Source organism: Parasteatoda tepidariorum, chromosome 5 (assembly GCF_982258835.1).
Source record: "Parasteatoda tepidariorum strain Cologne lab strain chromosome 5, Ptep-v5.0, whole genome shotgun sequence".
Classification (NCBI taxonomy): Eukaryota; Metazoa; Arthropoda; class Arachnida; order Araneae; family Theridiidae; genus Parasteatoda; species Parasteatoda tepidariorum.
In genome coordinates, this window is record NC_141759.1 from 71,231,313 (window position 1) to 71,257,136 (window position 25,824).

The window sequence follows — 25,824 nt, forward strand, 5'->3', positions numbered from 1 at the left end:
TAATAATTCTAGAGTTTCTTTTTGTTTTTTGGTAAAATTAAAAGTACTGTTTCGACTGCGTGGTCTGGCAAAAAGCCTGTTTTCAATAACAGTTAATACAGCAAATTTATTTTTTCGCTAAATTTCTTAATAATTGTAATGAATATTTAACATAATGCTTGTATTTTTATTCTAGTGATGGAAGTAATTGGAGCTGAACATAGATCATTTTACGGCATCGCAATTAACTTTGGTTGGTGTGTTGGATTTGTCAGTTTGCCCGGATTTGCTTTTGTTCTTAAAGATTGGTTTTGGATTCAGATAGCTCTAACAGCTCCCTGCGTCATACTCCTTGGAACTTGGTGGTAATTGATTTTTGTAGTTCAATTTTAAAATGTATCCGTCCTATTTTCTTAAAAAATTATAATAATCGTATTGTAACGACTTATAAGTAAAGATTGAAACGAATTGAACTTGTATAATATCTAAAACAACCTATCATTATTATTTGCAGAAGGAATTATAGCTCTTTTAATTATTAACCAAACTCACTCACATTATTAATACAAATCACTCTGTTAGAATAACAAATCTAAATCTAGCTGCATTCTATAAGCACACTATAAAAAATTTCGAATTAAATTCCGGTAAAAGGCATTGACGCTCGGAGTGCCGGTATTTTTATTGTCAATTCCACTTTTACTGTAAAATTTTATGAAGCAAATAATCTGATATATCATGATTTTTATACATAAGAATATTTACTGTGAATCCACTGCTATTAACCGATCAGAACCGATTAGTACTCTTCAACTAAACCATTCCAACAGTCAACAAACTCAAATATCTTGGATTAGCTCTCAATCGGAAATTTAACTCGAAAGATCATATACAGAATATTACAAACAAAGCATAAGCAGCCTACAAAGCTAACTCTACAACTCCAACACGCAATTGAAACTAAAACGTTTACGTTATACCTGCCTATGATCAGACCAATCTTAACTTATGCATCCCCTGCCTGGGCTAATATATCTCCAACTCTAGTTAACAAGCTTAATATATGCCAAAACAAAATTCTACGTAAATTCACCAAGACTGTATGGTTTATCCGTAAAGAAGAAACTCTTAGAGATTTCAAAATCGATATTATTTATCAATATATTGCCAATTAAATTCTAATGTTTTTGTTAAGGCATTGAAGTGTAAGGCCGGTAACTTCAATGATAAAAAATTCGAAAATCTGAGAGACATCTCAACAAGAGCCATAGTAGCTTTCTGCTACTGTGACGCCTCCTTTTCGAAGTACCGAAATATGTAAATAACATCTGTTTATCACCTGTATATATATATATATATATATATATATATATATATATATATATATATATATATATAACAAAAACATCACCTTTTCTGATCATATTCATCTACTATTCAACTACATGATGTATTTTGGACATAGATAAGTTCTTCAAATAACTTGTTTTTATTTTATACTGCAGAATTTTTTTTTTAAATGTCAAATTATTTTTTACAAATTGCTCTTATTTTCATGGGAAAAGGGCTGAAAGCGACCCTAGTTGCCTCATTAATAAATTCAATTCAAGGAAAGTTATGTTGAAGACCAATATTTTCATCATGTATTTGTGTTCAGTTTGTGCTACTTCTTTGTAGTAAGAAAACAGTGTGGTTGCTTTTATTCTTTTCAAGCACTTTCCTTGAGTAACTAAGGAAAAATAAAAACAGCCTGCTCTAAACTATGTTTGGCCTCAATATGTCAGCATGAGGAAACAGCTTGTATATTCATATTTTCAGATACGATTTAAAGTTGAAGTAAAAACCAATATGTAATTTCAGGCGATAAATATAAACAACGCTATAAAAAAAGTAACTTGTTTTCTTATTAATTGATAAATTTAAACAACACTGATAAAAGAAACTTGTTTTCTTATTAATTGATAAATTTAAACAACACTGATGAAAGTAACTTTCTTTCTTATTAAAGGGTAAATATAAACAACACTGATGAAAGTAACTTTCTTTCTTATTAAGGGGGTAAATATAAACAACATTGATGAAAGTAACTTTCTTTCTTATTAAAGGGTAAATTTAAACAACACTGATGAAAGTAACTTTCTTTCTTATTAAGGGGTAAATATAAACAACACTGATGAAAGTAACTTTCTTTCTTATTAAGGGGTAAATATAAACAACACTGATAAAAGTAACTTTCTTTCTTATTAAGGGGGTAAATATAAACAACACTGATAAAAGTAATTTACTCTCTTAAAATATTATTCTCTATTAGGCTTTTACCGGAATCACCTCGTTGGCTGATGTTCAAAGGAAGAACAGAGGAAGCTCACAAGACATTGATGAAAGCCGCAAAGAGAAACGGAAAAAATCCTGCCGACATTGACAGTAAAATAAGGAAACTCATCTCAAAAGCTACAGAGGTAAAACTACATTTTTTTTCTACGCCATTTAAAAAATAGTGACTATTTCTACGGTAAGAAGTACTTAGAACCGCGATAGCGCAATGGTTAAGGCACTCAGAATTAGGATTTTTATCACTGGTGGTGGCTTAGAAATAACCTAGCTACTGATAGATTGGTTGCATTTTTATCTGAGAAGTAATGGCCGCCGATGAGTAATGATGACCACATTGCAACTATCATGTTGTTCTGGAACCTTAACCGACACGATCCTCTTGGCCCTGAACTGGCTGCGATGGGAAGGATTGCTTAAGGAGTTCTATATTTATTTAATGTAAAAAACTATTTTTAATAGTTTCAAATGTTCAATTTACCATTTTTATTAGTTAATATTAAAAGCGTGACAAAGATTCAGAAAATTATTCAAAGCAAAGGTCCTCAATCTGCACATAAGTTTAGAAATGGTGAAGAGAAATTTCAATATACACTAACTCTATTTACGACAATTTGGATTAGGTTTCAAATATGTAAATAAAATTTTAAATGAATACATTGCAAATTTTGAAGATTGTTTGAATTCCAAAGAGTGTTTAAATTTGAGAGTCTTGATTTAAAAATGCAATAGACGCATCAGTTTGAAATATACAAACACTTCAAATGTAACATGCAAACCTTCTGTCAAAAACAAAATGTTCAAACATTGATAATTATGTGTTAAAGAGATATTTTTTTCTGTTAAAAATTAAATACTCGTAGATCGTACTACTTTTAAGTAACATATTCGTTCCAAAATAGCAGATATCGGATTTTGCTAAAAAGAAATTTCTTTTTAGAATTCTTCAACAATGGCGGCATGCCTGCCAACTTTTACGTATTTGGAGGGAAATTTTATTTCTATATTTAAAGTGGTAGTAAAATATATATATTCCTTCTATATATTCTTCGCATATATAATCTATACATATGCGCATATATAATCTTTGTATATGTAGTACCCACTATTTTTTAAAGCAATTTAACTATATATAATAATATGTAATACATAAGCTATTTCAAAATACAGCGTATGTTTTCTGCTTAAAAATGTAATTTAACTGCCACGGACAAAAATCATCCCCGAAAGGAATTAAAAGTTGGTAGGTATGTGGTGGTATGTTTCCTGACTGCGAGGAAACAGAGGCGAAATACCTATTACAATATTAGTTTATCTTTAACTGTACCAATCAATAAATGAAACTGATACTATCATTGAAGTTTAATTTTATGATTTTATTTCAGGCAAAAGAGTCGGGGGAGTCAAATGGTAATTTTATTGACCTCTTTAAGAATCCTAGCCTTTGTAAAATGACACTGAATATTTACTTTCTATGGTAAGTTGAATTTCGCACTCACTGGAGATTTTTTTTGTAGTGTATTCGTGAGAAATATAATTTTTGATCTTTCAAAAGTTAGTTAAAATATAACCCTTTTCTAAGAAAAAACAACAACAGTTAATAACCTTCATATTATGTTTTCTTTAACGCGTTGCAATGTAGAAAGATGTTGAATTTGAGTTGGAATCATTGCCTTAAGAATTCTAAATATATATCATTATATAAATATTATACATAAGTAAATTTACTTAGTTTTTTATGCTTTTTCAGTGATATTTCCTAATTTTAGAAATATAAATCAGCAATGAATAAATGATAAGAGAGATGAAATGATATGAATTAAACTAAAATTACCACTACAGAGGATGTTCAAAGATTTTTTTATCTAGAATATTGCAATAGCATAATGTGTTCGAGATGCATCTGGTATGTTTGAGAAAGTAAGCCATTCCAGGAAGCATTGATTTAATGTGTGTTTTCTGGTTCCTAGCCAAACGTCAAAACATCTTCTGTGAAGTATTGGTTGTACATGTGCAATATGTGGGGAGAATAAAATTGAACTTAAAATGATGTAGAATGTTTTTTGTTGATGGTCCTTATACACTCACTCTCAATAGCTGATCTGAATTGTTGTTTTCCGGTTTCTGAATTAAAGAAGCTGCAACTGGTTGCATTGGTGGAGGAATGCATGCAAAAGTGTTGAATAACAGACATTCGCGGCTTCGTGTCAATATGCAAAACAAGAAGTAGTATATGAAGCTGGCTTTGTGAAGCTTTATGGGAGTTGCATTTAACACGTTCACGCCGGTAAAAGGGAATATACTTGTACGGGAAAAGAGTAAATACTGGTAGAAGAACTATTTCAATATTAGACAATATTCGGGAGGAGTTAATCTATTCTCAACAATAACAATTCACTGTAAGGAAATTTATCACGGCGAAGACGCAATTCAATATAAAAATTGCATCCGTTAAAAACAATTGGTAGTTATAGATTTTTATTATTCCCGGAAAAAACTGAAATTTATTGTTACCAGTTTTTACTCCGGTGCGCTGCCAAGATGAGACACCCCAGCGTGAACGTCTTGAAGAAGCTGCAACTGGTTGCAATGATAGAAGAATGCAAAACTGTTGAATGACAGACTTCAATATGTGAGAGTCAATATCACAGCTTCGTGCCAATATGCAATACAAGTACTAGTATATGAAGCTGGCTTTGCGAAGCTTGACAGGAATGGCATTTACATACCTGCCAACTCTTCCGGATTTTCCGGAAGATTTTATTTTCATATTTAAAGTGGTAGTAAGTATATACTATTTTTCCTTTTATAAACTTAATTTTTTAGATGATTTTGATCACCACTATTCTTACAAAAATTAAGCACATATATTAATATGCGTTACTATCATGGTTGTTAAGACTCGTCGGTGCCCCTAAATGCATTAGCAATAATAGTATAAAAAGGGATCTTAAAATTGATGACATCAACGTCTATATAAAAAATTTAAACCAAAATTTCTACGATGAAGCAAAAACCTGTACCACCAGCAATTTTAACTCACTCCTAGATATTGAATTAATTGACGACAACACTAAATTTAGCCCAATCACTGCCTTTTTCCTTAGGGATATGACGTAGCCCTAACACACGAAATACACTCTCGATTTTTGGTGCTAAGCACCACCTCTTCCCCCCATCTCCATTCCACCTCACTACTCCTCATCATCGAATTACTACTACAGATGAATCGGTTAATGCCGCTTCGCGGCAGCGCACCGAGATTTATATGATTTCTACCATTCATGGTTGTTAACTTAAGTTTTCTCAAATACAACGTATTTGTTTGCTTAAAATTGAAGTTTTAATTCCATTTTAATACCACTGAGAAAAATGATAATGGAAGGGATTAAAAGTTGGCAGGTATGCATTTAAGTGTGAATGAAAATTGTTCTGAATATCCTTAATTTTTTTTAAAAGCTAGACTCGTTTCTATGGCTTTCAAAAGAAGATAGGAAGATTCTGAGGACTCGCATTTAGATGAGCGCATTAAAGCACTCTATCACATATGTTACTTTTTTCTTCGGCCTACATCATTAAGCCATTTCAAGACGAAGGAAACATTTCCAAATCAGTCAAGCATTTGTCGAAAGATATATGACCGTTTGTGGTACTAAGATGTAGGATGAAGTCCTAGACACCATTATCAAATTGTACGCAGCAGCTATTCGCCTGGCTCTCATCCTAATGAAAGACAACGTCATCTTCATAAAGCTGCCATCGTTAACGACTATCTTGAGTGAAGGATTGCGTGTTTTATACGATCGGCTATGTTTGGAGTCGTTCATCTTTAATCCAATTGAAAATCTTTTAGATGCTCTCGGCCGAGCTTTGTGTGCACGTTTCCCACTTTCAACCACTCTCACATATTTGAAAATGACACATGACTCTCACATGAGGAATGACATCTGGACTCAGAAGTGATTGACCACCACGTAACAAACATGAAAAAACGTGTAATGTAAATTAGAGTTCCAATTTACCCTATTACTGAGATTTTTGTTGTTTATTTTAATTTTAAATATCCTTTTAATATGGAGGCTAGTAAGATGTCAACGTAGAATTTATGATAAAAATTCAGTGCTGTTTTCCGCCCTGTATGTAATTCTTCGTTTTGTTTCAAGAATAAACATACTTACTACTACTTTCCTGAAGCGTTTCTTGTCAATTAAAGTAGTAAATTTTTTTCTTCAAATTTCTGCTCTGTGCTTAACTTTTCAAAGTGAATCCATATTACGTATAATTTTAAACCTTCTTTTGCCACCCCAGAAAGTGTTTGAGTTTTATTCGTTCTTTTTCTATGCCTGCTTTACACTTTGTAAAGTGCAATTAATGTTTTTTTTCTTCCAAACAGATAAAATGCCCTACAAAAAATTTCTTTACTTTCAGGTTCGTAAATTCCATAATTTATTACGGATTGTCATATAACACCAACGAATTGGCTGGCAATCCTTTCGTCAATTTTGCTGTATCTGGTGCAGTGGAATTCCCAGCCTATTTTTGCACAATGTTTGTAATTACTTCGCTCGGAAGAAGAAACCCAGTAGCTGGTGCTATGATAATCGGAGGAATTGCCTGTCTTCTTATGTACCCTCTGCCTACAGGTAAATCATGAATAATCAAAAAAAGATTATGGAATCAATCTTTTTAAAATGCTCATATTGCATCAGATTTATTAAAATCTTTATTTTCTCCTTTAATATCTATCTCAATTCGTGGATATTATGTTGAAAGGTGTTTACTCAATAGTTTTCAAGTTCGAGTTGGTCAATTAAAAGCTGGAGGGACCGTTCGAAATTATATTTTAATGCAATTTTATTTTATGAATATGAATGAAATTCGTATTCACATCAGGCATTAAGTTGCTTCAGGTATAGATTCATCTTTTCAAAATAATTTTAGGCAACTATATTTATTTATTTCGTCAAGGGGGGGGGGCAAATGAATGGAATCACACACATTTCCTGAGTAGGTCAAGTTAGAGCTTATCAAGTTATAAATTGATAACCTAACCTACTATAAGTTATACTATAGTACAATTTATCAAATTGGCATCATTTTATTTGGCTAGACTGCCTTGAGTCTTCTTCTGAAATCTGCTCCACTGCTTTCTACTTTTGACACTTGTGCGCCAGTTACTGTGCTGGTATGCAAGGAAGTCAGTTTTCGCCAAATTCATCCGCCAAATTTCAATCTTTGTATTCTCTTTCTTTTGATTATAAGCGGTTTATGAAAAAGAATTTTTTTAATGTGGTATCATCATCATTCTAATTACGTGAGCCGTCCAGTTCATCTTGTTTATTTTTGGGAACTTTACAATAAGGAACGCTCTATAGTCTTTGCAATATCTGTCCTTTTATCAGTTTTATAAATTTAAAGTAAAAAAGTTCTAAGCTCAACAGTATTACAGAATCCGACAGAATACATCAATATGTGTAGAGTAAGTTTTGTTCTTTAATTAAAAAACAATGCAAGGTTCTTTAATTAAAAAACAATGCTTCTAACTTTTTTTCACTAATTAAAATTTACTTTACTTAAATCCAACTTAAAGTTTCTGATGTACAATTATTGATATTTCAAAATGAAAAGACGATTTGAACTTATATCCACCTCATACTTACGAAAAAAAATATTTTTCTCTTTTCAGAACCTACGTGGTTAATTACTGTTGTCTCTATGGTTGGTAAATTTTGTATCACATGTTCTTTTGCTACAATATACGTCTACACTTCAGAACTTTTTCCAACTGTTGTTAGGAATCTCGGACTGGGAACAGCCTCCATGTTTTCCAGGTTTGGATCCCTCATCGCTCCTTTCGCACGCGAACTTGTAAGTGAAAAGTATAATTTTTTTACAACAAGTATTCCTTTTTATTATGAAGTAAAAAATATAATGTTTTATTACAGTACTCCTTTTATTAAGGAGTATACTTTTATGTAACAAATACTCCTTTTATAACGATGTAAAGAGTATAATTTCTTATAACAAGTGTACATTTTATAATGAAGTAAAAAGTGCAACTTAGTACAAGGGGTGATCAAATGAAAAGGTACGAAACGACACGGTGGGTACAAATGTACACTTTATTCAAAATATACACCATAGGCCTGTGCACAGCGATCCCACTGATGAACAAGCCGCAGGATTCCTTGTTCCCAGAATTCCTGTGGTCTTGACGAGACCCAGTCCTTCACAGCGTCCTTGAGTATGTCGTCCGAGTAGAACAGCTTCCCTTTCAGGTGGACCAAACACATGGAAATCGCAGGGCGACTAGTCCGGATTGTAGGGCGGATGGTCCAACGTCTCCCACTTGAACTTGGCCAGTTCCATGTGTGTGAGACTGTCGACGTGTAGACGCTCTTTATCATGGAGCAGAACCACACTCTCCGTGAGCAGCCCCGGTCTTTTGTTCTTGATGGACCTGCGTAGGCGTCAGAGTGTCTCACAGTACACATCAGACTTAATGGTTTTTCTGTGCTCGAGGAAATCGGATAACGCCTCGCTGCTCCTCAATCGTCGAATTTTGCAACGCGAACGCCATCCAGTCCTCATACGGACTGCCGCATCATTTGGACGCCGCTTTTGATAAGAGCCTCTGCTCTCTCCTGCTCATGCGGGCACCAGCGCATGCTCCGATCCCAGTCAGAGACTCCAATCGCATCCAGAGATGTCTCGCTACGTTCTCCCATAGCGGAATATGCAAATATTTAACTGTTACGTTTTTACGTTGTTTCGTACCTTTTCATTTGATCACCCCTTGTATAATAAGTGCTCCTTTTATTACGAAATAAATAGTATAATAGTAAGCAATATGATAGTACAGTAGTAAAATTTTAATAAGTATTATTTTTAATAAGTATTACTTTTATTATAAAGTAAAAAAAAAGTTGATATAAAAAATCTTCCTATTAATACGAAGAAAATGGTTAATTTTTTATGATGAGAGTACCTTTGTATTGCGAAGTAAAAATCATGTTTTTTATAAAACGTATTTTTTTAACTGTAATTAAAAGTTTTGGTCTGATATTTATGTGGTATCAGACTTTAAAAATATTTTTCTTTACTTTAATAAATAGATTGAAAAAAATGTGTGAAGCTACTGCAATTAACAAACTCAAATGCATCATATAATTCAATAAAATTGATTATAAAACAGAGTATGAGACAAACAGAGATGCCAACTGCTCCGGACACGCCAAAATAATTAAAGAAAACGGTAAATAACTACAAAGTAAATTTTGCAAATATTTCACTATTTTTGCATGCTTTTTAAAAGGTATAGCACGACATAAGTATCTTTCTTCTTTTCTTTATTTAAACAAAACTGGGTACCTAGGTCGCTCAGCGGCCCCTACCCCATTCATCATGAAAATTATATACAGTGAATAAAACATTTTGAATTATGTAACAATGTGGTAACTTTATAATGAAGTAACCGTGATTAGAAGTATGTACAAACTTGATCGGAGATTTACATTAATTGCCATTGAAAAATGAATACAGCCATGATTAGACGGACAACATTAGTATTATAATGTGGTGAATTATATAAGTCTACGAATTATTTAGAAATAGTGGTGGATAAAAATCTATTAAATTGAATTTATTAAACCAAGAATCACAATTGATAAACTACCACTAATTAAAATATATATTTGCTGTCCGGAGCAAGTTGGCATATCTGGACAGAGGCATTATTTGCCACCACAATGTAGCAAAATTTCAAAATGTTTTTAAACACAATGTATATATGTCATGATGTATGGGATAGGGGCCGCTGCGCGGCCCAGGTGCCCAGTTCTTTTTAAATAAAGCGAAGCGAAGCGAACAGAGGCATTAGTTGAAAGTTTTGGTTAGAATAAAGACAAAACAATGGAAGAGAGATACTTGAAATATTGTCTACGAATAAACGCATCCTCCTTATAAAGGCTACTGTTATCCAGGATTGCTTCAGCGAATATCTTTACCAAATTTATATATTTTCCCAACCCTTTTGCCCACTTATGAATCACATTAATAGAGCCGCGAAGGCACTGAGGATAGAGAGTTCACCATCCAATGAGGTGAACCGGGTTCGAATCCCAGTGATAGCTGGCCGAAACGAATTCCACATCCTGCTTGCACCGACCACAGTGCTGACGTGAAATAACCTCAGTGGTAGACGGATAGTGAGTTAGAGTCCCCTTGTAGCCAGACAAACCTTGGGAGGTTCTCGTGATCTTCCTCTCCATGTAACGAAAATACGCGTTAGTTCCTTTAAAAAGTCTTCCACGAAGGCGAGTTTCTCCTAATACTTGCTCCAGGAGTTTCTTTGTCTTCTGGATTAGGTTCAAAGTAACAAAGCTACGGAGTTGAACATTAGTAGTCGTAAACCCAAAAATTGGGTCGGTTGCTCATCGACGGTTATAAAATAAAATAAAATCACATTAATTGGATATTAATAGTGGTGGCTCAGAGGATTGAGCGTTCGCCTCCTAATGTGGCGACCCAGGTTCAAATTCCAGCTGTGGATGGTTGGGATAAATTATTCTCTCAGCTCGCACCGATCACAGTGCTGACGTGAAATATTCTCAATAGTAAACGGATCATGGGTAGGATCTCTTTGCCGTCTGGACAACTGAGGGAGGTCTGGACAACCCCTATCCCATTCATCATGAAATTACAACAATGAGGTAAAAACATTTTGAATATAAGCAGTCGTTGAGGTAGCTTTACAATAATATTACCATGATTAGAGAAAATACAAACTTGAACAGAGATATTTACAGTAATTGCCATGAAAATATGTACAGAAAATATAACGTTGATTTGAAAAAATTACAACTTGAACAAAGATTTTTACATTAATTGCCATAAATATGTACAGAAAATTGAATATGAGCATTAATAAATGATGATTATGTATATACAAAAGTCGTGATTCAAGAACGTGATGATTTAACATAAATTTTCGACAAGCCTTAGTGGCGCCATCTAGTATGCTCAACTTTAATTTGAAAGGGCAGTATGCAGTATTTATTTATAATCTGTATGGAAAATTAGAGTTCTGAATAATAATAAGAGTTCAAATAAAAGTTTAAATCAGGTAAAAAAAAAAGATGTTACTGTGCAAGAGTGGCTTCCCCCATAATCCTTTGAAACAGTTGAAGCACTTCTTGATTTTTTAAAAGTTCTTGCAATTCTTTAATTATTGTAACCAGCCTTTGAGCAAGTCCTGTTATTGTTGGTGGTATGGCACGTGTTCCCCTCCTGCGGGGACGGGCTCTGCACCCCGTGTAGTTGGCTGTATGAGAGTCTCCGCAGTTGCTGCACTTAGGTTGTGTATTTTCATCTTTTTGGCACTCGTATGATCGGTGTTTGGCGGCGCACTTTACACATCTTGATGGTGAATTACATGATCTTTGACTGTGGCCAAATTCTTGGCAGTTATAACACTGGATTGGATTTTGCCCGCCTCGGAATCTTTCAATACTGACCGGGATACTTTGTATATTGGTGATAGAGAAAATTTGCCGATTAACATCTGTTTCTGTGAGAATTGTAAGAAAAAGTGAGAGGAGCCTGTAGGTCCCGCACACTTTTCTCTTAAACTGAATTATCTTTTGCGTTATGATGTCTGACTTCGCCAGTTGCTGGGAGATATGATCAGGACAGAATCCAACTGGAAGACCACGAATAAGAGCTTTTATATGCTTAATTGGTTGAACTTTTGCTGGAGTTGTGGGTGGATCTACAGTTGAACTGGAATCCTCCTTGGGTGGGGCTACGTCAGTATCAGATATAGATTCAGATGGTTGTAAGGAGGTGGCGGTATCTATCGGTGAAAAAAGTTTACTATTCGTGGTCATGATTAGATTTGCTTCAGCTTTTTTGACATTCTTTTTCTTTTTCTTCTTCTTTAAAGGGGGTTCTGCAATATTTTTGGTTGAGCTTTCTGAATCTGTGGTTGACTCATTCCCCGTCTGTTTCAAAAGTTGGCCTCCTTCATAAGTTTTCATATCAATGACATCAATTGGTGTTGTCGGTATTTCGGGCCTATTTGGCACAGGCATGAGAAACTGCTCCAATTGATTTAGTTTCTCAAGTAGTTCTTTATTTTTCCTTTCATCTTCTTTCCATGTCTGCTAACTCTTTAGCCATTTTGGTTTCAAAGTCCGAGCATTCCTCATCCGACGTTGAGCCACGTGCAGGTCTTTCGGTCAGCCGCTTTCCACCACGTCCGTGGTGGTGATACGTAGCCATTGTTGCGTGATTGCAAATATTAATTTCAGCAGTGATGTTAACGTAAATTGAAAGCTACTATATCGGGCAGAATCGTTTAACTTAACTTGCATCTACTTATACTCTTAAGTTAACTCAGAATTAGAAAACATACATGATTGCAAGAGTATGAAATAGGTATTACTCACTCAAAAGACACCAATGAAAATCCGAAAGTTCTACGACCTCCTAAAAGCATAAATTGTTCTTCCACATCACATCAGAGCATCAAAAGCAGCATGACCCCCTTCTAGTTGAACATGAAGCCGCTAAAAGTGTCTCACGGCGTTGATTGACGATCAACCTTTTGGTTCCTATTTTAAATTCCGAACAAAGTGGAAACAATCAAATTAAAAACCTGGTAGTAAGTTTTTGATGAAAAGTGTTATTTTTTTAATGTTAAATAGTTACCATTATAACCCGACACCTTCACAAAATGCTTTGTCATTTATAAGAAGTGGTAGTTAGTTATCAATGCAGTATCTCTTTCTGCAAAATATTTTATTCACCATTTTTTATTTATTGGTAAAAAATGCACGACGAGTCTCACTCGTCAAATGTACCCAAAGGGTTAATTCTTGTCTTGAAATTTGAGCTGGGCACCTGGGTCGTGCAGCGGCCCTTATCCCATCCATCATGTTTCTGTTATATTTGCGGTAGAACTTTAAAGTTAGCAGTTCATGTGGTAGCTGTTATTGGGATTCAAACACCTTGCTTGAGTAAATAATAATAATGAAAATTATAAGAACTATACTTACTTTGAACTATGGGTGGCTTTGAATGTTGCTAAGAGTTAATTCTTAGTGAATTTAATTCATTAATAGTAGTATAATTTACTTGTACATAACTGAATCGGAAGTTATTTATGATCCTAACTTCTTGTAAAAATATACTGACATATGAAGGGACAATAATATCGAACAAAGTGTAGCAATTTTTAATTTTGATCAGGGAGAATGTTAATTACGTGAAAATTTTTTATAAAAATAATTCCTATAAAAAGAAATTTTTTTTTTACCACTTTTCAATTTAAATGTTAGTTATCATTATTAATAAAATTTATTCAATTGCTTGTAATAAATTCGTAAAAGATTCAAATTAAATAATTGCCAACGTAATTTGGTTTGGCGTTATGTGAAATAAAAATGGAATGAGGAATTTAGTATTTCTGAAATGGTAATATTACACCAGGTCAGAAAATGTTAAATACTGTTATAAGAACAATTTATTTTTGCCTTATTTGGGGGTAATGAATTTACTTTTATCGGCATCTACTTTTTTTATTGCAGCAACATAAATAATCTGAAATTTCTTTCAAGTAAATATATATTTGACTTGCTAATAAGTAATGGTAATTAAGACTAATTTATTTCTTCTGAATAGGAGGGAAAAAATTAAATATTTTTACGATCGTATTTTGCATTTTTGAGATACGAAGCTCCCCTGGAATACAAATTTTATTCAGTGAAGCCAATGTGATCCATTTTGAAAAAAATTTCTAGTGGTAACGAAATTTAAGTTATTTTTTGTTTGATATTTTTCACTTCATGTAATTTTTCCACCACTGCATATCAAATATTCAAGGTAGTATATCAAACGCAACTTTATTTAAGGGCGTAATTATCCTTATTCTACAAATTATTTAAACTTTTACAAGAAGTTGGGCAGTTTGCCCCTCTGCTTATTGTTCGTTTCTTTAACACGTTCAATGCCATGGGGGTCACCGGTGACCGGCAATGAGTTTGTTCGTAGCTCCACGGGGGTCACCGGTGACCGGCGAAGCCAAGATTATTAGAAACACATAATTAGAGTAAATTTGTAATTTTTTTAATATTATTATCGTTACTAAAATGGTTTGAAGAAATTAATGCAATATAGAACATACAAAAATAGTTTTATTTACATACACAGAGACGTCAACTTGCTCCGGACAGCGAATAAATATTTTCAAGTGGTAGTTTATTAATTGTGAGTCTTAGTTTAATAAGTTCAATTTAGTAGATTGTTATCCACCACTATTTCTATACAATTCGTAGGCTTATATAATTCACCACTTTCACCCAGGAATAAATTAGTGTGGCTACCATAATGTTGCTAAACTTTAAATTTCATGATTAATGGGATAGGGGCAGCTGTGCGGCCCAGTTTTATTAAATAAAGCAAGCAAGCTTTTAATAAATTAGCAAAATCTGTCTAATATTTGCAAATTTAGTATGTAGTTATTTACCGTTGGACCAGACGGGCAAGCAATGTAAAATTAGGGTGGCATTCAACGTGTTAATTCTAATGAATTTGTATTCTGTCTTCCAGAAACAGGGAAAAAAAATCAGTTATTGTTAGCTAAATATTCTCATGGCTACTTAAAATTGTTTTAAACTTCATACCTGCCAACTCTTCCGGAAGATTTTATTTTCATATTTAAAGTGGTAGTAAATATATACTTTTTTTTCTTTTATAAACTTAATTTTTAAATGATTTTGATCACCACTATTCTTACAAAAATTAAGCACATATATTAATATGCTCTTCTATCATGGTTGTCAACTTAAGTTTTTTGAAATGCAACGTATTTGTTTGCTTAAAATTGTTTAAAATTGTTTGCTTAAAAAGTTTTAATTTCATTTTAATACCACTGGGAAAAATGATAATGGAAGAGATTAAAAGTTGGCAGGTATGAAACTTAGCTTTCAGTTAAATATAATAAAATCAATTCTAAAGTTTTTTTTTTTTTTTTTTTTTTTTTTTTTTTTTTTTTTGCTCTTGGGTGATACCCTTAAATTTAAAATATTTTTAGAATGAACGAACAATCTTTCCTAAATCATGTTACCGCTTAAATTTTTTTCTACATTTTAGTAGCTTGACGACGTGAAAGAAGTTTGAATCAATAATATAAAAAAAAATTCCTGAAAATCACGAGAAGTTGACAGTTACAAAAATATATTGTTTGGAAAAAACTACATTCAGAAACATATATTTTTTTTTCTGTTGATTTCGCTGCTTTCAAACCTGACCTCGGTTTCTATCAACAAGGTTCAGTTTTTAACACGTTCACGCCGGGGTGATCCACCGGTGGGTCACGCTAGATCATTGTTTCTCAACGGGGGCGATACCGCCCCCCCGGGGGGCCGTTGGAGTATGCTGAGGGGCGGTGAGCTTGTTTTGGGCAGTAGGGGGGCGGTGAACTTGTTTTGGGCGTTAGGGGGCGCTGACCATGTTTTGTCATTCAAATTTAATGTTGAAACTCCGAAATAAAATTATTAAATTACTATTGATTTAATAAATAAAATTAATCTAAAATTAATGTTAAAAGAAAGATTAAATCATTATATTAAATTAAGATTATCCGATTCACCATTTGAGACAGTTGTTTTTGCCTCTGACTCATACAAGTCATTTGGCGAAAATTGAAATGCATATGCTTTCAGTATGAATGTTTGGTTTGACCCATGTTTCTTATGAAGGTTTTCGTTAGCTCCTTTTAGTATTTTCCCCCAGTTTCGATTCATTTTCACTGTTTATTTGGCTAGTAACGTGCGCGAATTAGTTCTTCATCGTAAATTATTTATTAATTTTGAAAAATTGTTTCTTATCTTTCACCGTTTGTATTTTGCTGCCTCCAACAATGTCGGTTAACAGAAAGAATTGTCGTTAATACTTGAATACTCGTCAGTGTTACTTACTTGAAGTTCGGATTTGTTCAATCGCCATTGAACTCTCAACTTCACAAATGTTTACTTTGTTAGAAAGTTTTATCTAATGAGGCAATAAAACCTTCCCGTTTGCACGAGCATTTTCAAAAAATTCATCCTGACAAACAAAATAAAGATCTGTCATTTTTCACGAACATCAAGCACAAGTTTCTGACTGGCACCATCGGTCTCGGGCTTGCTAGCAAACTCCTCACAAAAATAGGATAGTTTGATAGCCTCTTAAAATATATCAAAATTAATTGCTAAATCTGGGATTCTTTCATACCAAAGGCAAGGAGTTGATACTGCTGGCTGACAAGGAAGCTTTAGAAGCAGTTTTACACCATCCAGCTGTATCCAATGCAATCAAAAATATCCCATTAAGCAACGATAAATTACAGCGACGAAATGATGAGATGGTTGAAGATATTGAAGTTTCTTTATGCAAACTTTTTATATCCAACATATTTTCCCCTCAAGTTCATGAGTTAACCTTGCCAAGTAATGAGGCTTTACTTTTGGCGTACGTCCGGTTAGTTAAAGAAAGAAAAATTATTCAAGAGATGCTTTTTGCAAGAAGCTTGATTGTAGAAACCAAATGTGAATCTATTTTTAATACTACCAAAGATTATTTTAAACAGAAAACATTCGTCTTGCGAATATTACCTCTGTCGCCCCTGATGAAACTCCTGCAATGGTGGGTCGACATCATGGGTTTATCACCCTTTTGAAGAGGGAGGTACCAGATATTTTAACTGTTTGCTGAGTGATTTACAGACAGCATTTAGTTGGAAAAATCCCAGTGATTGTTTGCGTCAGTCATTGCAATGTGTCGAGCTCTGCTGTGAACAAAATTAACTGTAATGCTCTCAACGATCAAATATTCATAAGCTGTGTAAAAAAAAAAAAAAAATGAATTCAATCGTTTGCTACTACACATTGAGATTCGCTGGCTTTCCTAAGGCACCTGTCTCAATAGGTTTCAGCAACTGCGTTAATTTACAACTTCAAGGCCACAAGTTCAATTTGATCACTACAAAATTAGTTAATTTTTGCCTTTCTAAAAAAATTATTTTAAGGAAACAAAATTTTGGTCGGAATGAGTTTAACCAATTTCCAATCTAATCGGATCTTAAAAAGAATAGTGAAATTCCCTCTGGTGATACACAAGAATATTGCTAACACCTTGAGTCTTTACACATGGACTTTTTCGACCGCTATAAAGATGTTTTGTCCCTGGAAGTCCCTAAATGGGATATGAATCCTTTTGTGAATATTGAGACAACGGAGGTTCAGATTCAGGAGGAATCGGTCGAACTTTCAAGCAATGAAACTTTGAAATGGTGATCATCTCTCTGAATTTTGGCTCCAAGGTAACACCACTCACCTGGACTATAAACTGTTCTCAAAAAGTTTAAGTTGCCTTCCCTTCCTCCTACCTTGTCAAACAAAGATTCAGTGGTGTGACGGATCTAGTCACAAAAAGATTTGCGTCTTTATCTAACTAAAAATATTGAACCGAATGTTAAGAAACTAGCTCTGAACCATCAAGCACAATCATTCCACTAACATGGTTATTTGATTGTTTCGTTGATAATAATTTTTAGAGTAAAAAAAATTTTTTTTTGTGTTTTTTTTATTATCTAATTAAGAATAAATTACTCTTTTTAACTATAGACTTCTTTGTTGTACTTTTTTCAATACTGTATTTATTTTGATTACAACAAATAGAATGCGATTATCTGCCGAAAGAAAAATATCGAGTTAACGTGCACATTATTTTTTTTTAAAAGAACGAAGCAAATTTTACTCCTAAAAAATTGCTTAAAAATGTTGCCTCTTATAATTCAGCACCTCCCCTCCACCCCTTTGCTAAAAATAACAAAATTTTTACAAAGAGGGGCGTTGAAATTTTTTTTTGCTCCTTAGGGGGGCGGCAACGTTAAAAAGGTTGAGAATCTATGCGCTAGATTGTCTCATCTTGGCAGCGAACCGGAGTAAAAACTGGTAACAATAAATTTCATTTTTTAGTTTTTTTCCTGGAATAATAAAAATCCATAACTACCAATTGTTTTTAACGGATGCAATTTTTATATTGAATTGCTTCGTCGCCTTGATAAATTTCCTTACAGTGAATTGCTATTGTTGGGAATAGATTAACTCCTCCCGAATATTATCTAATATTGAAATAAATCTTCTACCAGTATTTTCTCTTTTCCCGTACCAGTATTTTCACTTTTCCCAGCGTGAACGTGTTAAGCAATTTAATAATAAATTGGGGTTTTGCCATGGTTTTTAAAAATCCACTCGAGTGAATACGAAGTGTCCCCACTTATCTTATCAGTAGGGAGTGGTAGAAAGAAGACCGTAATACATTTTAGTTTATGATAGGATACATAAGGATTATATGTTGTTTTTTTTGTCTCAAGTGTAATTTTCAAAGGAGGAGACAAGTGTATAATTATGTATTTACACCTATACGTTTTTTTTAAAAATAAATTTGTACATTCCGAGAAAACAATAAACTAAACAAAAATATAATTTTTAATTAGTACTGGCATAAATGCAACGAAGTCCCCCCTCCCAATGTGATCATTATTTCGTATTATTTTGTTTTGACGATGAACTACAAAAAAGCATATTCAGCTAAACATATTCAGCATATCAGCAATTTTGGAGATGCTAATTTGATCCGCTTTGTGGAAATTCTTTTTCCAGTGGTAGCAAAATTTATATTTTAGTATATGGTTATTGCATAGAAAATGCAAACCCATTTTGGAAAGTCCTGGATACGAATTATTAAATCGCATAACAACTATATCTGGTAGAGAGAAACCGAATGCAGATTTGAAATCAGCAATACGAAAATATTTATGATTCGTTCAAAATCTAGAAAAGTTTTTAACTAGGTTGCAAAATTGAGAAAAATGTGTACCATTAAAGCTATTCTTTGTGGAAATTCCTTTTCCAGTGGTAGCAAAATTTGTATTTTAGTATATGGTTATTGCTTAGAAAATGCAAACTCAATTTGGAAAATCGTGAATACGAATTATTAAATCGTATAACAACTGTATCTTGTAGAGAAAAACCGAATGCAGATTTGAAATCAGCGATACGAAAATATTTATGATCCATTCAAAACCTCGAAATTTTTTTTAACTGGGTTGCAAAATTGAGAAAAATGTGTACCATTTAAGCTATTCTAAGGATCCAAAAATATTTCAAACTTAAAGTAATCAAACCGATACAAAATAAATAAATAAAAATTAGAAATTACTTAATATAATGTTCAAACAATTTAAGGAGTAGAAAGATATTAACTGTGCATCTGTCACTCAATTCATACCCTTTTTGAATCCGACGAGAAATAGAAAAACATTCTTAAAAGGTCACTTTTAGACGATTTTCTTAAGTTAGAGTCAATTATCATGAACCGTTAAAAAAGCTCAGAAAGGTAATCAAATGAAAGTATCATAATAAACATTATAGATGAGTCATCCTGTAGCACTGCAGCCTTTTATCGTACAAAATCAATTCAACGAAGGAATTTTTTCAGAAATTCTATCGGAATAACAAAACACCTCCAATATAGTCTAGTCCTCACGTAAATTCCACATCTTCGATGAGCTCAAACAAAATATATGTGTGGACATCGGTTTTAAAGCAACTGCGAAGTCAAAGAGTGGGAGGGAAACTGGTACAAACAGCTGTCAATCATTTTATGAGTATGGCTTTAGGCCAATAGCTACTGTCTACTGAGTGGACCGTAGTAAAGTGTTTACCAATGTAGAAAATCTCAAACAAATTTCACTCTAATAGTTCCGTTAAACAACAAATCTTTTTAAAAACTAATTCATGTACCAAAATTTTGGATTAGCTTGAGAAGTTGCATTTTATAAATTTGTTAGGTTTAAAATCATCGAATTTGGAATAAAAGTCACGAAAACTTTCGTGACCGATCTGAGTGGACCGTAGTAAAGTGTTTACCATTGGTGAAAATCTCTAACAAATTTCACTCTAATAGTTCCGTTAAACAACAAATCTTTTTAAAAACTAATTCATGTACCAAAATTTTGGATTAGCTTGAGAAGTTGCATTTTATAAATTTGTTAGGTCTAAAATCATCGAATTTGGAATAAAAGTCACGAAAACTTTCGTGACCGATCTGAGTGAACCGTAGTAAAGTGTTTACCATTGGTGAAAATCTCTAACAAATTTCAGTCTAATAGTTCCGTTAAACAACAAATCTTTTTAAAAACTAATTCATGTTCCAAAATTATGGATTAGCTTGAGAAGTTGCATTTTATAAATTAGTTAGGTTTAAAATCATCGAATTTGGAATAAAAGTCACGAAAACTTTCGTGACCGATCTGAGTGGACCGTAGTAAAGTGTTTACCATTGGTGAAAATCTCTAACAAATTTCACTCTAATAGTTCCGTTAAACAACAAATCTTTTTAAAAACTAATTCATGTACCAAAATTTTGGATTAGCTTGAGAAGTTGCATTTTATAAATTTGTTAGGTCTAAAATCATCGAATTTGGAATAAAAGTCACGAAAACTTTCGTGACCGATCTGAGTGAACCGTAGTAAAGTGTTTACCATTGGTGAAAATCTCTAACAAATTTCAGTCTAATAGTTCCGTTAAACAACAAATCTTTTTAAAAACTAATTCATGTTCCAAAATTATGGATTAGCTTGAGAAGTTGCATTTTATAAATTAGTTAGGTTTAAAATCATCGAATTTGGAATAAAAGTCACGAAAACTTTCGTGACCGATCTGAGTGAACCGTAGTAAAGTGTTTACCATTGGTGAAAATCTCTAACAAATTTCAGTCTAATAGTTCCGTTAAACAACAAATCTTTTTAAAAACTAATTCATGTTCCAAAATTTTGGATTAGCTTGAGAAGTTGCATTTTATAAATTTGTTAGGTCTAAAATCATCGAATTTGGAATAAAAGTCACGAAAACTTTCGTGACCGATCTGAGTGAACCGTAGTAAAGTGTTTACCATTGGTGAAAATCTCAAACAAATTTCACTCTAATAGTTCCGTTAAACAACAAATCTTTTTAAAAACTAATTCATGTACCAAAATTTTGGATTAGCTTGAGAAGTTGCATTTTATAAATTTGTTAGGTTTAAAATCATCGAATTTGGAATAAAAGTCACGAAAACTTTCGTGACCGATCTGAGTGGACCGTAGTAAAGTGTTTACCATTGGTGAAAATCTCTAACAAATTTCACTCTAATAGTTCCGTTAAACAACAAATCTTTTTAAAAACTAATTCATGTACCAAAATTTTGGATTAGCTTGAGAAGTTGCATTTTATAAATTTGTTAGGTCTAAAATCATCGAATTTGGAATAAAAGTCACGAAAACTTTCGTGACCGATCTGAGTGAACCGTAGTAAAGTGTTTACCATTGGTGAAAATCTCTAACAAATTTCAGTCTAATAGTTCCGTTAAACAACAAATCTTTTTAAAAACTAATTCATGTTCCAAAATTATGGATTAGCTTGAGAAGTTGCATTTTATAAATTAGTTAGGTTTAAAATCATCGAATTTGGAATAAAAGTCACGAAAACTTTCGTGACCGATCTGAGTGGACCGTAGTAAAGTGTTTACCATTGGTGAAAATCTCTAACAAATTTCACTCTAATAGTTCCGTTAAACAACAAATCTTTTTAAAAACTAATTCATGTACCAAAATTTTGGATTAGCTTGAGAAGTTGCATTTTATAAATTTGTTAGGTCTAAAATCATCGAATTTGGAATAAAAGTCACGAAAACTTTCGTGACCGATCTGAGTGAACCGTAGTAAAGTGTTTACCATTGGTGAAAATCTCTAACAAATTTCAGTCTAATAGTTCCGTTAAACAACAAATCTTTTTAAAAACTAATTCATGTTCCAAAATTATGGATTAGCTTGAGAAGTTGCATTTTATAAATTAGTTAGGTTTAAAATCATCGAATTTGGAATAAAAGTCACGAAAACTTTCGCGACCGATCGACAGTTTGGTCAAAATAAGATAATTGACTAAATTGATTGCAATACTTTTTAGTTTCATTGATTAAAATTGTGTGAAATAGTTTGTTATTTATTCACTTACCTTTCGCATGTTTTGAAATGTTGTTCAGTTAATGAGATATTTTTTAAAATTTTTGATATAAATGTGTCTGAATCATTACTTCAAAGTGAATTTTTCCTTAATATTTGTATTTTGATATTTAGGGAAATGCAACCCACCCAGTTGTGCCCCAAATTATATTTGGAGTTCTTGCCTTCATAGCAGGGCTTTTAGTTCTTTTATTGCCCGAGACAAACAACTGTGCAGTGCCAGATACTGTTGCTGAAGCAGCTGCAAGGTACAGTATCATTTATATTTTTACTCAAATGTTCCTTATTAATCCACTAATGAAATAAAAGTGTAAAACGATAGAAATTGAAAAAGGCACGAAGTCGAGCTTTTTACAGTAGAACAGTTTAAGTAGTTGCAGGCTGCTTAAAGTGGTCACCCACCCGCTGACTGATCGCAGCCAGTGATGTTTGACTTGGGTGTTCTACTGGGAACTGTGTCTTTACGATCAGTCCACTGCGGGACCACAGTGTTTTAACTACTGTGCAATCACGCCACACGAACATTTATTTATTTACTATTAAAAAAATTACACCTCACTATTATAATTAAAAAGAATGTTAGTTGTAGAACCATTTATAAGTAAAGATTTAATGACGTAAAAAAAAAACAATTGTAATATATTCCAATTAAAGATTACAAATTTTAAATTATTCAAAACAATTATTAAATTTATTTTCAGGAGAAAGAAACCTAAAACAGCCAAGATTCAAAACGGCAATCACGTCACAGTTACACTTTCAACAGAAGAAGATGTAAGTGACATACAAGAAGACGGCCCCACAATTATCCAACCATCTCCAAAGTTACAAGAGAATGGAAAGAAACTAGATGTGTTACCGGAGGAGGAAGGACATGATGCGGAACCTTCAGCTGTGCCGGACATTACAGATAATGAGGATGTGCCAAGTTCCGCAGCTGTCACAGAAAGCAACGTCGATGAGAATGTTGTTGCTGTCGACGATACAAATGTTTCTGAAAACGAGAATGAGAAAACAAATCTGTGACGAACTATTTCTTTAGCCATTTTGCATCAGATATTATTGAAAAGAGCTGTGATTTTCGATCTTACTGTAAAAGAAGAAATTGTTGAATTTTGTAAATATTTTTGGATGGTTCCAGCCATTGTTCTTGTTTTATTTGTTTTGTGAATCATAATGGGAAATGTGAGTCAGAAGCTGGCAAGTTTCTATTTTAGGAATTTCTGTACTGGATTTTCCGAACGGAATTAATTTAATCGCTTTTATTGTCACTGCGGAATACTAGCACAGTTTTGTATGGTGTAATGTTTTTGATTATGGAAAATACTTTTTAAACTTTATAAAGTTAAACAGCTGTTTTAGTTTTAAAGTTTGTATGAAACGTTTTGTATCTATTGATTTCAAGCTCAACGAACATTGTGGATAAACCAAGAAACCATGATATTAACTGTCATAAGCCATGCACATTCAATTTTTTCTCTATTTATGTATTTACAACTCGAGTACTATCTGTAAATAAGCAGTATCGATGAGATTAACTATAGTAATGTTTTTTAAGCATTCAATTTTCGTTTGTTTTCTATGCATATAGAAATTTATTCGTAATTGATTTTTAATGTAGCAATTAATTTTTTTAAATTTAATATACATATTAAGAATACTCATTTCATTATTTGATAATTATCATTTCATTTTTATTCACTTATAAGCTAAAGAAATATGCAACGCCTTAAATTATGAATTATTTTTATAAATCTCAAATCGTATGAATTTATGAGGCGATGGTTACAAAAGCTTTTCTTTTTATTTGTTTGAAAGTAAATATGTAAGTTGTCTACAATTCTAGAAAACTGAAAAGATGTTAGTTGAATTAAAACAAAAGCTTAAGTAATAACTTGAGGAAGTAATTTTATTACTTTAAAATCGGAAAAATTACACTTATGTATGTATGGACGTTATCATCAATCTTATTCAAGACTAAGATTTGAAAGGACTTAAACATAGGATTTATCATTCTAATTAACATTGAATTGATAATACTAATTGATATTGATAATACTAATTGATATTGATAATACTAATTGATATTGATAATACTAATTGATATTGATAATACTAATTGATAATATTAATTGATATTATAATTGATAATACTAATTGATATCATAATTGATATTGATAATACTAATTGATATTATAATTGATATTGATAATACTAATTGATATTATAATTGATATTGATAATACTAATTGATATTATAATTGATATTGATAATACTAATTGATATTATAATTGATATTGATAATACTAATTGATATTATAATTGATATTGATAATAATATTGATATTATAATTGATATTGATAATACTAATTGATATTGATAATACTAATTGATATTATAATTGATATTGATATTATAATTGATATTGATAATACTAATTGATATTATAATTGATAATAATAATTGATATTATAATTGATATTGATAATACTAATTGATATTATAATTGATATTGATAATACTAATTGATATTATAATTGATATTGATAATACTAATTGATAATACTAATTGATATTGATAATACTAATTGATATTATAATTGATATTGATAATACTAATTGATATTATAATTGATATTGATAATACTAATTGATATTATAATTGATATTGATAATACTAATTGATATTATAATTGATATTGATAATACTAATTGATATTGAGGTATGGAATGTTAAGACATATCCCTCCAATTACAGCGGAATTTCCATATTTTTTGGAATTAGCTTTTCTAGTGGTAGCAAATGTAATGTTTTAAATTAGATTAAAAAGAAATAGTCAATCATCACTAATGAATAGTTTAACAGACGTATTAAGGGTCAGAAAATCAAATAGTGATGTTCAGTTAAGATAAAAGTTTTATGATAATACTGTGTTCTAAAAACTTCTGTTTTGGTTCACTACTGCTGAAAAAAATAATTTTCAATTGTTTGAGGGTATGGTTATTTCCTAATGTACTGTCTCATAAAAATTTTCAATCGGAATTTGCTGTTCGGAAAAAATCATTTTGACTATCATTAAACTTAAATAAAATAAATATGTCTGTGTATGGCGGTATATGCTGTATGGCGGTAAGATGCTGTGTTAATATTTTAGCAAAATGTAAACTTGTTTTTGCTCAAAATTGTAGTTCAGCTTATCACTTTTTTACCACTTGGAAAAATCATTCTCGAAAAATTGTAGGTAGGTAATTGTAATTGTCGGAAAACCTAACAATTAAATTCAAGAAGTATGTGGTTGTTCAAGAAATTCGCAGATCGTCGACGTTTTAAATAGAAATCATCTGACAATTTTTTCACTAATTATGGTGAAATTGTATTATATGATAGTACATTTTGAAATAT

At 32.2% G+C, this 25,824-nt stretch overlaps 1 protein-coding gene across 1 annotated transcript in view; it reads left to right on the top strand.

Moving 5' to 3' along the window:
- LOC107439409 (organic cation transporter protein) overlaps nt 1-23,500 on the top strand; it is a 57,129-nt gene extending 33,629 nt beyond the window's left edge. The window contains exons 7-13 of the mRNA XM_016051997.4: nt 176-344; nt 2,291-2,438; nt 3,696-3,787; nt 6,739-6,953; nt 7,997-8,178; nt 22,533-22,666; nt 23,120-23,500. Of these exons, the coding sequence (XP_015907483.3) occupies nt 176-344; nt 2,291-2,438; nt 3,696-3,787; nt 6,739-6,953; nt 7,997-8,178; nt 22,533-22,666; nt 23,120-23,444 (1,265 nt within the window). The 3' untranslated portion in view covers nt 23,445-23,500. The remainder of the gene's footprint in view (nt 1-175; nt 345-2,290; nt 2,439-3,695; nt 3,788-6,738; nt 6,954-7,996; nt 8,179-22,532; nt 22,667-23,119) is intronic.
- Nucleotides 23,501-25,824: the final 2,324 nt, after the last annotated feature.